This window comes from Panthera pardus, unplaced genomic scaffold (genome assembly GCF_024362965.1).
Source record: "Panthera pardus isolate Hobbes unplaced genomic scaffold, ASM2436296v1 HiC_scaffold_6, whole genome shotgun sequence".
NCBI lineage: Eukaryota > Metazoa > Chordata > Mammalia > Carnivora > Felidae > Panthera > Panthera pardus.
In genome coordinates this window covers 64,779,679-64,793,042 of record NW_026526991.1, presented here as the reverse complement: position 1 = coordinate 64,793,042, position 13,364 = coordinate 64,779,679, and the positions used below count along the sequence as shown (strand labels likewise).

At 48.2% G+C, this 13,364-nt stretch overlaps 1 protein-coding gene across 5 annotated transcripts; it reads left to right on the top strand.

Annotated features, from left to right (window-relative positions):
• The first annotated feature begins 359 nt into the window (after nucleotides 1–359).
• SMARCD1 (SWI/SNF related, matrix associated, actin dependent regulator of chromatin, subfamily d, member 1) lies at nucleotides 360–13,058 on the top strand. 5 transcript variants are annotated; one of them, XR_002072442.2, is made up of 15 exons: nucleotides 360–541; nucleotides 1,241–1,428; nucleotides 1,723–1,765; nucleotides 1,860–1,982; nucleotides 2,450–2,572; nucleotides 3,626–3,742; nucleotides 5,017–5,118; nucleotides 5,413–5,574; nucleotides 5,670–5,767; nucleotides 7,718–7,853; nucleotides 9,407–9,529; nucleotides 11,114–11,215; nucleotides 11,338–11,968; nucleotides 12,216–12,312; nucleotides 12,465–13,058. XR_002072442.2 is itself a non-coding variant. In XM_019419316.2 (13 exons), exons 1-13 carry the CDS (start codon nucleotides 365–367, stop codon nucleotides 11,389–11,391), a joined length of 1,548 nt encoding a protein of 515 aa, XP_019274861.1. In that variant the 5' UTR covers nucleotides 360–364; the 3' UTR covers nucleotides 11,392–13,058. The 5 variants fall into 5 exon arrangements, 1 of the variants encoding a protein (XP_019274861.1); XR_002072443.2 differs by lacking the exon at nucleotides 12,216–12,312; XR_002072440.2 differs by having other exon boundaries at nucleotides 12,216–13,058.
• The last annotated feature ends 306 nt before the right edge of the window (nucleotides 13,059–13,364 follow it).

Sequence of the window (13,364 nt, the reverse complement as noted above, 5' to 3'; positions counted from 1 at the left end):
AAATCTACTGCGCCTAGATGAAGCAGTTTCTCCATCACCCCCGTCATCAGAGCGTTGAGGTTGAGGTGTGGTCCCTCTTTCCAGGGCCTCGTCTTCCTCCCGTCAGCCTGGGGGCGCCCGCTCACAGGGCCTCTCTATCCCAGAGATCTCTATGGTCTTCCCTCCCGGACCGTGTAGACGGGAGGGAGTGGTCAGTAGGCCTTTTCCGCTTGTCGCCCCCCTCTAGCCCACAGTCTCGCTGCCCTGAGCCTCCCGTGCCGGCCGGCCGGCGGGGTGGACAGGCGGGCGCGCGGGGGGCGCGCGGGGGGCGGGGGGAGTTCCGGTTCCGGTTCTTTGTGCAGCTGCAGCAGCGGCTCCGGGGAAGATGGCGGCCCGGGCGGGTTTCCAGTCTGTGGCTCCGAGCGGCGGCGCTGGAGCCTCAGGGGGGGCGGGCGCGGCGGCTGCCCTGGGCCCGGGCGGGACTCCGGGGCCTCCTGTGCGAATGGGCCCGGCGCCGGGTCAAGGGCTGTACCGCTCCCCGATGCCCGGAGCGGCCTATCCGGTGAGTGGGGCAGGAGGAGGGGCGCGCGGGCTGGGGGCGGGGCCGAGCGGGGGCCTGGGAGTGACAGGGGTGGGGGAGAAGTAGGAGGGACTCTCCTGGGAGGGATTTGGGCCCTGAGCGGGGGTGAGGGGAGGCAAGTGCGGAGGAAGGGAAGGGAGGCGGTTAGCATCCCCACCTTCTCCTGGGAGCATTGTTTGCGTTGGGGAGTCAGGGTACGGAAACAGTGTGGATGAAGTGGGGCCAAAGGTGGGCATGTGGGAACTGGAGTGCAAAAGGATCAGCGCAGCCCCAGTGCCCAGAGGAACACAGAAGGTGTAGCTAGCCAATCGAGGTCAGCTTCTAAGGAGACGATAGTTCCCAGTACCATTTGAGTAAATGTGGGACTTATGTGGGACTTAGAGAAGATGCCCAGTATGTCAGATATGAAATAGACTGGAGAGAATTTGAGTATGATCTAGCTATGTTTTAGGTTTGGGGCTGTATTCCTATGGAACTGCAACTGGAGTACAGGAACCTCTAGTTATTTGGATTTCAGAAACAGAGGGCTCTTCCCGTTGTATTCCATCACCCCCCCCCCCCCCCCCCCCCCCCCCCCGCCAACCTTGTTTCATTTAAAGAACTCAGGCGTCTTTCACTTTCTCTTACTTGGTGGGGCTAGTAGGGAAGTCATGACATCTCTGGGTCCTTTCCTCTCTGTAGAGACCAGGTATGCTTCCAGGCAGCCGAATGACACCTCAGGGACCTTCCATGGGACCCCCTGGCTATGGGGGGAATCCTTCAGTCCGACCTGGCCTGGCCCAGTCAGGGATGGACCAGTCCCGCAAGAGACCTGCGCCTCAGCAGATACAGCAGGTCCAGCAGCAGGCGGTCCAAAATCGAAACCACAAGTAAGATGATCCTGGGGTAGGGGAGGGAGGGAAGGAGGGAGGGAAAGAGGGAGGGAGCCCGTGAGGACACAGGTAGTGGGAGAACCTGAATCCAGAAGTGGTGGTGCTGTGTCAGATGGGTGCTCATTCTTCAGAATGCCTCACATGGGTGGGGGTTGGGGTAGGCGGAGTGTCTTTGGTTTGAGAGACGCTTTGCAGTTCCTTCATTTTCCTATAAATGGAGGTGCTGACCAGTCTGTCTTCATGTTCTGGCTAGTTCCATCCCAACCTGATCACAGTATTTATTCCAAACAGTGCAAAGAAAAAGAAGATGGCTGACAAAATTCTACCTCAAAGGGTGAGTCCAGGATGTAGATCTTCTTGAGGATGTGCTGAGTTTGAAAATAGAGACGGTCAGCTCTAGATCTCAATGATGCCTTTTTGTTCCTAAGATTCGTGAACTGGTACCAGAATCCCAGGCCTATATGGATCTCTTGGCTTTTGAAAGGAAGCTGGACCAGACTATCATGAGGAAACGGCTAGATATCCAGGAGGCCTTGAAACGTCCCATCAAGGTAATGCAGGAGAGTGCTAGGCAGAGCGCCAAAGGAGAGGACTCGGGAACCTTCCATAGGCTTAGGATGAGAAATCAAAGGCGCAGCACGGCTCTCCTTGGCATTTAAATTATATCTCTCCCATCCGCCTACGAACTGAGAATTACATTAGAACTGAACAGCAAAGGGGGAGGGGCTTTTGATATCTCCTGCACCAGAAATATACCCTGTCCCTGTTTTTGCTGTAACTCCTCTGCCACCTTGGGAACCTGGCACCTTGCATGACTTTGTCTATTTGCAATCCTAGCTTGTGCAGTTGCACTCAGGCCAGTGGACTATATTCTTCTAGATGGAATCTCAATCTACCCAGCCCAGGGACTGGGTAGATAGTAAGCCAGTCTGTTAGGAGTAATTTGGGGGGTTGGGGAGATTCTTTAAATATCAAACCACTGAAGCCCCACCATCAATCGTGTTTCTGCTTTCTTCAGCAAAAACGGAAGCTGCGAATTTTCATTTCTAACACTTTCAATCCGGCTAAGTCAGATGCCGAGGATGGGGAAGGGACGGTGGCTTCCTGGGAGCTTCGGGTAGAAGGACGGCTCCTGGAGGATGTGAGTTCAAAGTCCGCTGTGGTTGACATCTAGGGTGGAAGCTTCTGGGAGCAAGCAGTGTTGTCTGGTTGGCAAGAATCCTGACTGGTGCTCACAGCTCCTATTGCGAACAGCAGGGAGAGAGTCACTGTGTTCCCTGCACTAAAAGACAATGGTGCTTTGTGTCTGGCTCCCACAGCTTGGCCCTTGCTGTGGTATCATATCGAGAACCTTATTGTTCTGGGATTTGATTTGTTGTTTACCTTCCTCCTGATGGTGCTGGCCGTTGGACCTAGCCTTTGCAGATTATTCAGTTTGTGTTTTTTGTTTCTCTAAAGTCAAGTGACTTTGCACTTAGCATTTGAAGACATGCTTTCCTCTCTGTCCAAGAGGTCTTTGATTCCCACTGTGGTATCTCCACCTTCCCAATTTTCATTCTCCAGCCTTTCATAGTTTAAGTGGGATAGTTTTCTTTGCATCATGGGGAATATCAGCTGACGGGTGTTAGCCCTCTACTTCCCATCCCAGAAGCTCCTTGGGGAAGCTCACCTTTTATTCCCTTACACTCCCTGATGGTCTGTTTTTAGCTATTCATAAGCAAGCTAATTAGAATGCATTTTTGAAGGAGAACCGGGGCTCTGTGTCAGAGCTTCCTCCTCTGTATAGGTCCAGTCCATCTGCTGGTGGTATCATTCCATCCAAATAAAGCTGTTTTTGTTCTGGCTGATTATTGCCTGTGATTCATTTCCCCTCTAGAGTCAGACTTTTCTCTGTTCAGACTCACTTTGTTATGGGCAACAGTTTGGCTTAACTTGCCTTATTTCCTTTAGGGAAATGAGGTGGGTAAGTCAGTGACCCTGTACATGTTATAGGCTGCTTCTTCAGGGTTCTGTGGCTACCCTGACCGGCTTAATGCCTACAGACACCTGTTTTGTCATCTCCTGAGGGAGATTCAGAAGACATTTTTGAGTTTTTCCCCCCCAACTGTTGTGTGGGTTCCTTTTTTTTATGGGACTTTGTCTTGAGAAATTTCTCTGGTCTTTTCTAACATGACCTCTTCTCTCTCTCCTCTAGTCAGCCTTGTCCAAATATGATGCCACCAAACAAAAGAGGAAATTCTCTTCTTTTTTTAAGTCCTTGGTGATCGAACTGGACAAAGACCTGTATGGGCCAGACAACCATCTGGTAGAAGTGAGTAGTTCTGTCCTGTAGACTTTGACTCCGTAACTGGAGGATGATGAACGTGGGAGCCAAACTTTAATGTTTAGGGTGAGGGGGAGGTTTAAAGAAAGGGTAACCCCTAGCACGCAGTACTACCGTTGCAGTGTGTACACTGACCTCCAGGTGGCACTAGCTGTTTAGTTCTGGTACTGTTTGGACCCAAGAGCTCTTACAGTCTGACTTGTCCCACGTTTTTAATCTTATCCTGGTTGCTGCCTCAAGGGAAATTCTAATGGAGGCCTCTTACACATCCCAGGCCATCTGTGCATCTTGCTTATTAATAATGGTGAGATGTAGTTATCCACACCCTACTCATACTTTTTCCTGATAGCAGGTACTGTCATTAAGGGGGTTAACTAATAGAGTTCGAGTCCCTGCAGGGTTACCTCCATCGATAGATCTGGGACTTTCTTTTGGTCCCTGTTCAGATTCACTTTCCACATCAGCAAAAACCCTTTGTTGTAATGCCTGGTTATACAATGTTCTGAAGACTGTGTTAACGACAGTATTCTTTGGGGTACAGTCAAAACAGAATGAGACAGTCCAGCTCTCTAAATGAACTTAACCTGCTCCTTTCTTTGCCAGTGTAGCTGCAGCCCCTTAACCTCAACCACTAAGAGACATGGGAAGGTCTTTACCATCTAATAAGGGAAGTAAGTCATAGAACCAATAGAAATTTGTAAATATATTTAACTGGACTTTATAGCAGTAGAGTATAGTGGCTAAGAACGTGGGCTTTAGAATCAGACATGCCAGAGCTCAAATCACAGGGCCACCACTTAGTGGTTGTTTGATCTTGGGCAAGTTACTTCACTCTTCTAAGCATTAGTTTGCTCACCTGTAAAATAGGTTTAGTTGTGCCTATCTTATGTGGATGTTGTGGGAATTAAATGAGATGATCCCAGGGAAATGTCTTAGAAGATTCTTGTCCATCGTAAATATTCAAGAAATGATAGCTATGTTATTTTACTATGTACATGTGTATTAACCATTTTGTGGATAAAATTACCACTGAAAATTTTGGCTAATTTAAATGTGACCCTGTACAGAATCAAAAGGTTAATCTGCTTATATACAGACAGTAATCCCAGAGCTTTATGCAGTATTTAAAAATGTCTTATGCTATTGCTCTTTTCCAATAGCCTCAGTAATCAAAGTTGAATATTCAGTCATTACAGAAGCTCTTCCCTCCCACCCCAGCTCTTCCTGTGGGAGAGCTCCCCCTGACATCTTCCTCTCTGTAGTGGCACAGGACCGCCACTACCCAGGAGACGGATGGCTTCCAGGTGAAGCGGCCAGGAGATGTGAATGTACGGTGTACTGTCCTACTGATGCTGGACTACCAGGTATTCTGTGGTGAAGTCAGGGGATCCAGCTTTCACAGCCACATCCCATCGGCGGCCCGATATTTAAAGGTTTAAATCTAGTTGTGGGTACTTTGTCACCAGACTCTAAGCTCCTGAGATATAGGGATAGGGTCTTAGTCATCTCTGAGCTCCTCCTAGTGTTTTTTGGTCCCAGAGAAAACAGTACATTAGTGCTTGTCAAATGGCTTGAATGTATGGCCCTGCTAAAGCACCCCAAAATGCATGTGGACCCAGCTCACTAGATTCATCCCTGTACTCTTTGGTTCTCTGCAGCCTCCCCAGTTTAAATTAGACCCTCGCCTGGCTCGGCTCCTGGGCATCCACACCCAGACCCGTCCAGTGATCATCCAAGCACTGTGGCAATATATTAAGACACACAAGCTCCAGGACCCTCATGAGCGGGAGTTTGTCATCTGTGACAAGTACCTCCAGCAGGTAAGAAAAGGACCCATTCTTTGCCAAAGACCAGTAGAGTATTAGTTTTGTGCTCAAAATGCCAACTTCTTAGCTGCTTTTCCTCTTTCACATAGATCTTTGAATCTCAACGTATGAAGTTTTCAGAGATCCCTCAACGGCTCCATGCCTTGCTTATGCCACCAGAGCCCATCATCATTAATCATGTCATCAGGTAAGCATGTGTATGTATGAGAGGCAGCACTGTGCTGGGGTGGGCTGGTACCAACTTGCATAAGGCAGTTGTTAAATTTTCAGGAAGCAGGTGGTCAAATAGCAGTTACTGAAGTTACATATAAACTTACAACTTAATACATTAGAGTGGGGCGCCTGGGTGGCTTAGTTAAGTGTCCGACTCTTGATTTGGCTCAGGTCACGATCTCACGGTCCTGGGATTAAGCCCTGCATTGGGCTCCACACTGAGTGTGGATTCTGCTTGGGATTCTCTCTCTCCCTCTCTGCGCCTTCCCCACTTATATGCGTGTGCTCTCTCTCAAAATACATAAACATTAAAAAATATGTTACAGGAAAAAGGAAGGTAACACATACTCAAAAATTCATCATTTCTCACTTTATTACATCTTATTAGTTGCGTATGTATAGCAGAAGTACTAGGCAGTTTCCCCTATATCCCAAAGTATGAGCATTCCTATGAAAACTTTCCTAAGCCGAAATGGCACAAAGCAAAAAAGTGATTTCTGTTAATTTTTATGGAAAAAATTTTGAGCATCCCAGACCCCCCAAATAACCTCTTTTGCATAAAATATGATGAAATAAAGCACACATGCTCACAGATACAACTCAAAGCTGTAGCGGCTTGATGCTGAGATGCCAAGGGTATTTCCCGGAGGAGGAGATTGGTGGTGTCGTTTGCTGCTCAGGGTGTGTGCTGCCTCTATAATGCTGCTGCAAAATAAATGCCGAACGCTGTTTTTGCTTTTTGCCTGTTTTCGTAAGTGTGAAAATTCTCTTCAGAAAGACTAATGTAGGCCTTTCAGAAAAGCAACGTGGTGAAACGTGAATCCAAAACCAGGGGATACCTGTGTCATGATGTCTTAACTGCACATGTCTTCCCAGCTCCTTGATCAGTGACCTAACGTTGACAGCTTGAAGTCAGCCACGTTGGGAATATTTAAACCACAGAAATCAGCAGATGCTACAAATTAGCTTTTTCTTTTCCTCCTCTTTTGGAGAATCATTTGTTAGACATGTACCGGCTCGTCGCTGATAGGCTGCCGTCTCTTCTGTGGATGGTAAAACATTTAATCTGAGACTCCCAATTCCGTTATCTCCTTCCACTTTTTTGTTCGGAAGATGGATGGGCAAAAGTGTCTCCGCGTATAAGGAGTGAAGGAATGCCCTTCCTCCTCCTCACGGCAGCAGGTGGCTGGCTGTAGACTCTCTGCTTTCTTTCCCTTACTCCATATTAATTCCAATAAAGGTCTTCCTTTCTTTATATGAACCATCACTCAGCCAATGGTAACTCCTCCAACTTATGTGTTGGATCATTAGAAGCTGATCTGTCCTGGGTTCCTGTGTGTAAGGTTAAGCCACTTTTTATTTTGTATGGTGTGTGTACATGTGTGTGTTTTAAGTTGGCTCTATGCCCACCAACACAGGGAGCCCAACACGGGGCTTGCACTCATGACCCTGAGATCAAGACCTGAGCTGAGATCAAGAGTCAGACTCTTAACCACTTGAGCCATCCAGGCGCCCTGGCATGTGTTTTATTAGAATTTATTTTCAGGTCAATTTTGGTTTAACAGGGAGAAAGACATATAAGATACTACAGTATGGGTTTCCTTTGGGGAGGGAGAAACTTAATTTTCCCTGGATATTTTTTGTACCGTTTGAATTTTTACCATTGATTAAAAAACAGTACAATTTTATTGAGGTTTATATACAGTAGGTCACACACACTTGAAATATAGTTTGAGACTTTGTCAAATGTAACACCATGTAGCAGCTGCCACCGCAAAGAAGGTACAGGAAATTTCTGTCACGCAAAAGTTCTCTTGTGCCTTTTTGCAGTCAAACCCTTCATTCTTGGGCCTTCTTCTTGACCCTGTGTAAATAGGTCTTAGGGGACAAGCCCTTTACCAGGCTCCTTTGGTTTCCTCCCCAGTGTTGACCCGAATGATCAGAAAAAGACCGCCTGTTATGACATTGATGTGGAAGTGGATGATACTTTGAAGACCCAGATGAATTCTTTTCTGCTGTCTACTGCCAGCCAGCAGGAGATTGCTACTCTAGACAACAAGGTAGGGGCCCGTGCCCAGGGTAGCTTGGGTGTCACCAGCCTCCTGTCGTAGCTTCTAGGCTGTCTTTTGACTCTTGGTGTTCATTTAAAATATATTAACACCTAATATATGCCAGGTACTGTGCTTGGTGCCAGTTGCAGCCAGACACTGATTCTGGCTGTAACTTTTAATAGCTTTGAGCCTCAGTTTCTGAACTGCGAAATAGAGATTATAAGAACTTTTCTGTAAGGGTTGTTATGAGGATTAAATGAGACCATGTAGATAAGGATGACTCTGCATCTGGCACGTAAGAACAAACGGTAACTGCTGCTCTTCCTATTACTATCCTTATTAGACATAGTCCATGCGGGTAAAGCCAGAAATGCTCTGAGGAGCGCAAAGGAGAACAGGGTGGCTTTCCTGGAAGAGTTGATGCCCCAACTAAATCTTGAAGGACAAGAGTTAAGGAAAGGGGAGAAGGGACAGTGGTGCTTAGGGGCGTGGGAGGCAGAAGATATTCCAGAAAGAGGGAACAGCGTATGTAAAGGTCGAAAGATGAGAGAGTGAGCCTGGCGTTTAAGAAGTACAAGCTGTTCCGTGTGCTAGCTGTATCTCAGGGTGCTAGCTACGGATAGGAAGTTTGGAGAAAGGAAACCTGGTAGGGAAGCAGGATCTTAGTCGTGAAGAAGCTTTGATATAGGGAGAGCTGGTTTGTATTTTGTCCTGAAGACAGGAGGAAGTCCTGCTCTTTGCATTTAGAATGATCACCTGCAGGAAGGTGGAGAGTGAGTTCTAATCTGGAGGCAGGAAGCCCAGTTAGGAGGCCAGTGCAGTAACGCATGTGAGGTGTGTTGAGGGCCTAAATTTGTGGTACTGACAGTGAGGATGAAAATAAGTAGATCTGAGAGGTGTCTAAGTGGAACTGAAGAGATTTGGATACTATTTTGATGGAGATGGTGGGGTGAGGCTTGAGGGAGAAGGAGGCATGACTCCCAGGTTTTTAGCTTGGGTGGATAGTAGTATTTATTCAGATTGGCAACTGGAGAACAGGAGGAGAAGTGAGTGTTGGGGAAAAGGTAGTGAATTATGTTTTGGAGAGTTTCAGGAGCCTTGAGAAGTCAAGCAGTTGGATTGGTTGAAGTTTAGAAAATGGACTCTGGTCTGCCTACTGAGGACTCCCTAACCTGTCATTGGTAATGGAAGATATGCAAGTGAATGAGGTTGCCAGGAAGAGTACAGAGAATGAGAAAAGGGCAGGAAGAAACCCCTAGACCATAGCTTTTGAGACAGCTGTGTGTACCACTGCTTTTCTACCTGAGAGTGTTTTTGGACCCATTTGTGCTGTGGATTAAGTATTCACCATGTAGCTTCACCCATAGTGGACCCTGTGGAGACCAGAAGGAAAACTACATACCTGCTGAAAGAATGTCGAGTGCTGGAGCAGTTAGGGCTCTGGGTGGCACTCTGGACCTGGGCTGGGAGTGGCAGGCACATGGAGATGTCAGACAGTGTCTGCCATTTAACTTTGCATTTCCTAGTTTGAAAATGTTATGAGCTTCCTTCTCTTCTTTCAGATCCATGAGACAATAGAAACTATCAATCAGCTGAAGACCCAGCGGGAGTTCATGCTGAGCTTTGCCAGAGACCCTCAGGGTTTCATCAATGATTGGCTTCAGTCCCAATGCCGGGACCTCAAGGTAAAGAACCTAGGAAAGGTGCAAAGAGACTTAGGTCAGTGGGGCACACATTTGCTTTATTTCTGTAGCATCTGGTAGAAGAGCCAGAGAGGGGAGTGAAGGACCAGAGTTTCTTTAGCATGTTCTAGGGTCCACTTTACAATCAAGCAGGGAATTGGAGGTGGAACCATCAAGTGTTTATCTACTACTTACTATGAGGTGTCACTGTGTACCATATAGTAGGAGATGCAGAGCAGAAAATTGGATCTCTCCTTTCCAAGCAGCCTGCATTCTGTTTGGAGAAAGTAGGCTAATAGGATTGATTGATTGATTTAAAATTTGAGGGTCTAATTGGTTTTATTCAATGATTTATGAATCAGGCAGTATCCCTTCCAGTAAATAGGCATTCTGAGGATTGTACAAAATGGAAGGTTTTTGTTTTGTTTTTAGTTTTTTTTAACGTTTGTTTATTTTTGAGAGAGAGCGCGAGCGAGAGCAGGGGAGGGGCAGAGAGGAGGAAGACACAGAAATTGAAACAGGCTCCAGCTGTCGGCACAGAGCCCAATGCGGGGCTTGAACTCACAAACCGCAAGATCATGACCTGAGCTGAAGTCGGATGTTTAACCAACTGAGACACCCAGGCACCCCTGAGAATGGAAGGTTTTGATAAGGAGGAGGAGGGTGGGGCAAGGAAGTCTTAGCAAAAGTAAAGAAAGGATTATTTCAGACCAGGTTATTTTCTTTTGTGGGGAAGGGAACAGACTAGTATTTCTTACAAAGTTGTAAACCACGTAAGACGTTATCAGAACTCACCACTACCGATGAGGTGATTCAAAGGAGAACAGAGATGGATGAGGCTAGGATAGCTGGGGAGTTCTCTGTGGCGAAGTTGGGATTTGAGGTCGTTCTCCGAGAGGGGAGCACTATAAGCTCAGGCAAGAAGGTGGAAATGAGCACTGAATGAGTTGAAATGTCTCCTCAGTTTTCTCCTATCCTGTGGTGACTGTGACTAGAATTATAGAGGCTGAGCAGAGGAACAAGGGAAGAGGGGAGCCAGAAAGGATCCCTGGACAAAGCAATGACTTGTTGATGGCAGGAGGTGACTTTGGTTGTGGTGGCAGTAATTTGCTAGGGCTGCCATAGTAAAGTACTGCCAGCTGGGTGGCTCAGACAACAGGTATTTACTGTTTATCCAGAGGCTAGAAGTCTGAAGTCAGGGTGCCAGCAGGGCTGGTTCCTTCTGAGAGCTGTGAGGTAGAACCTGTTCCGAGGCACCCTCCTAGCTTGTGATGGCCCTTAGGCATTCCTTGGTCTGCAGATGGTGTTCTCCGTGTGTCTTCATGTCATCTTCCCTTTGTGCATGTCTGTCTCCGTGTCCAAGTTCCCCCTTTTTATAAGGATACCAGTCTTGTTGGATTAGGCCCACTCTAATGACCTCATCTTAACTTGATCATCTCCAGAGACCCTATTTCCAAATAAGGTCACATTCACAGGTACTAGGGGGTTAGGATTTTGACATCTTTTGGGGGGCTACAATTCAGTCCATGACAGGTGCGAAGGAGGGACACAAGTCTGTTCTCTCTTTTCCCCTCCCGTATCCTCCAGACCATGACTGATGTGGTGGGGAACCCAGAGGAAGAGCGCCGAGCTGAGTTTTACTTCCAGCCTTGGGCCCAGGAGGCTGTGTGCCGATACTTCTACTCCAAGGTAGGTGCCTGGGCACAGGAAACTGACGAAAAGCAAGGGGTCTGAACCCCTGGTGGGGGTCAGGATATTAGGTACCAGCTTCTGGTCTGTGTCATCTATTCTCTTCACTGTTTTCTCCCTAGGTGCAGCAGAGACGACAAGAATTAGAGCAAGCCCTGGGAATTCGAAATACATAGGGCCTCCCTCACAGCCCTGATTCGGCTGCACCGATTCTTATTTGGGCCCTGTGCTGCCTGCCTCATAGCACCTGCCTTGGTCTTGCTTGGGGCCTTCCAGGGGATGCTGTTGGTTCAAGGACAACACCAGAATGAAGAGGGTCTCACATTTCTGTCTTATCAGACACCTGTTACCCTCTTCTCCCACCCCATCCCTTCCTGTCCCCCAGCTTCCCTTTGCCCCACAAAGTTCCCATGTGCCTCTACCCTCCCCTGGTCTACATAGGACCTCTAGATAGTATTAGAGAGAACCTGTAGTGGTAATCAGTGCATTGAATGGATTGGGCCTAAGGCCAGGTGGTCTTCAAGGGGACCGGCTACACTGACCCTGCCCTTCAGAGACCCAGGAGTTGGGAGCTTTAGCCCCTTCTCTGAGACTCAGGCCTGGGGGCACTCTATAAGCTAGTTGATCTTGGCTCTCCTGATAACAGAATCCAATTTCCTTCCTTCCCTCCACAGGTTTGGAGCACACCCCTCCTTCACTTGTTGCCCTCTAGCACTAAAGGAACCCTGGTTCTTGGGCTCCACTGAGCCCCAGGTCAGTCCGCAGCCCTCTGGATTGGCCTGCTGTCTCAGTGCTTCTCTTACTCCCTCGTAGGGGGTCCACATCAGTATTGGAGTTTGTTTTTTAACTGTTGCTCCCTCCCAGCACACTCCCTATAGCTGCTCTTTGTAGGATTCCTCTGCTATCCATCGTCCTAATTCAGGGCATTTGGGTGGGGGGATCTTGCCTTTCCCTGTCAGAGCCCCAGGGATCTAACCTGGGGTACTATCATTGCCAGCAGAGGCTGTTCCTGCTGTTGCTTGGAGGTGTGACTCATTTATTCACTCCACCCTGCCTCCCTCATCCTTTCATGGAGAAACAGGCCTGAAATCAAACGGGTAAAAGCCCTGGGCCATCCCTGTCTTCCTGTCCCTTGTTTGCCCAGTTGACACCCACTGGTGACTTCTAGGGCACTGAGGAGTGAAAGCGCCTAGGGCTAGCGAATAGCTCTGAGTTGGGTTTGTGACTCTTCCCTCTCCCTGCCTCACAGGATTGTGACTCCCCAGCCCCTGCCCTCAAAGCTTCAGACCCCTCAGGTAGCAGCAGGACCTTGTGATCTTGGCCCCTTGGAACTGAGATGGTTTTGCATCTTTCCAGGAGAGCCTCAGATTCTTCTTCCAGGTTGTATCACCCCGAGTTAGCATATCCCAGGCTCGCAGACTCAACATAGCAGGGTGGGAGACAGCTGGGCACAGAGGGGGAATTCCGTTCAGCCTGGGCTCTAACCCCACAGAACTGACAAAGCCCCTGCTTCCCCACCCCCTCCTCAGGCTCCTGCGAGCACATCCTCCAGCCCCATATCCCTGCCTGTTCCACACTGGGGACAGCAGAATTTTCTCCCCATCTTCCCCTTCCTGCCATTATCCCACCCCTCCCTTAAAAGGTTCTCCCCACAGAGACACTGGACAACCTCTGTCCTTGGGGCTGGAACCATGAGAAGGAAGCTCAGCACTCCTACATAGTGTCCCTGTTGAAGATAACTGTTTTTATTAACTGAATTATTATGTTTTTTTCATGGACCAAAATTTTTTTTGTACTGTCCCCTTATCGATGTCACCCAGTTTTAATAAAAGAATCTTCTGAAGGATGGGTCCCCCTACCTGCTGAGGGAGAGCGATTCCCTGAGCTCATTCTCTGAATACCATTAGCCATGCTCATGGTGTTTATTCGTTTTATTTGACAATTATGTATTGAGCACCTGCTGTGTGCCAGCTGTGGTGCTAGGCACTAGGAATACGGTGGAAAACAAGGTTTCTACCCTGTGGACATCAGGTTCTCACCTTAGAGCTTGCTCTGTCAGCCCAGTGGTCCAAGCAGGCCAGGTGCTGGTTGGGATTATTGGCCTTCCTCAATGGATCTAAGAGTCCCGCCCCCGGCTCTTGTTCGGGAG

Coding starts and splice junctions, on each gene's coding strand:
- SMARCD1 (XM_019419316.2), top strand. CDS start 365: ATGGCGGCCCGGGCGGGTTTCCAGTCTGTGGCTCCGAGCGGCGGCGCT. Junction 1,983..2,449: donor CCTTGAAACGTCCCATCAAG/GTAATGCAGGAG, acceptor TGCTTTCTTCAG/CAAAAACGGAAGCTGCGAAT. Junction 3,743..5,016: donor CAGACAACCATCTGGTAGAA/GTGAGTAGTTCT, acceptor TCCTCTCTGTAG/TGGCACAGGACCGCCACTAC.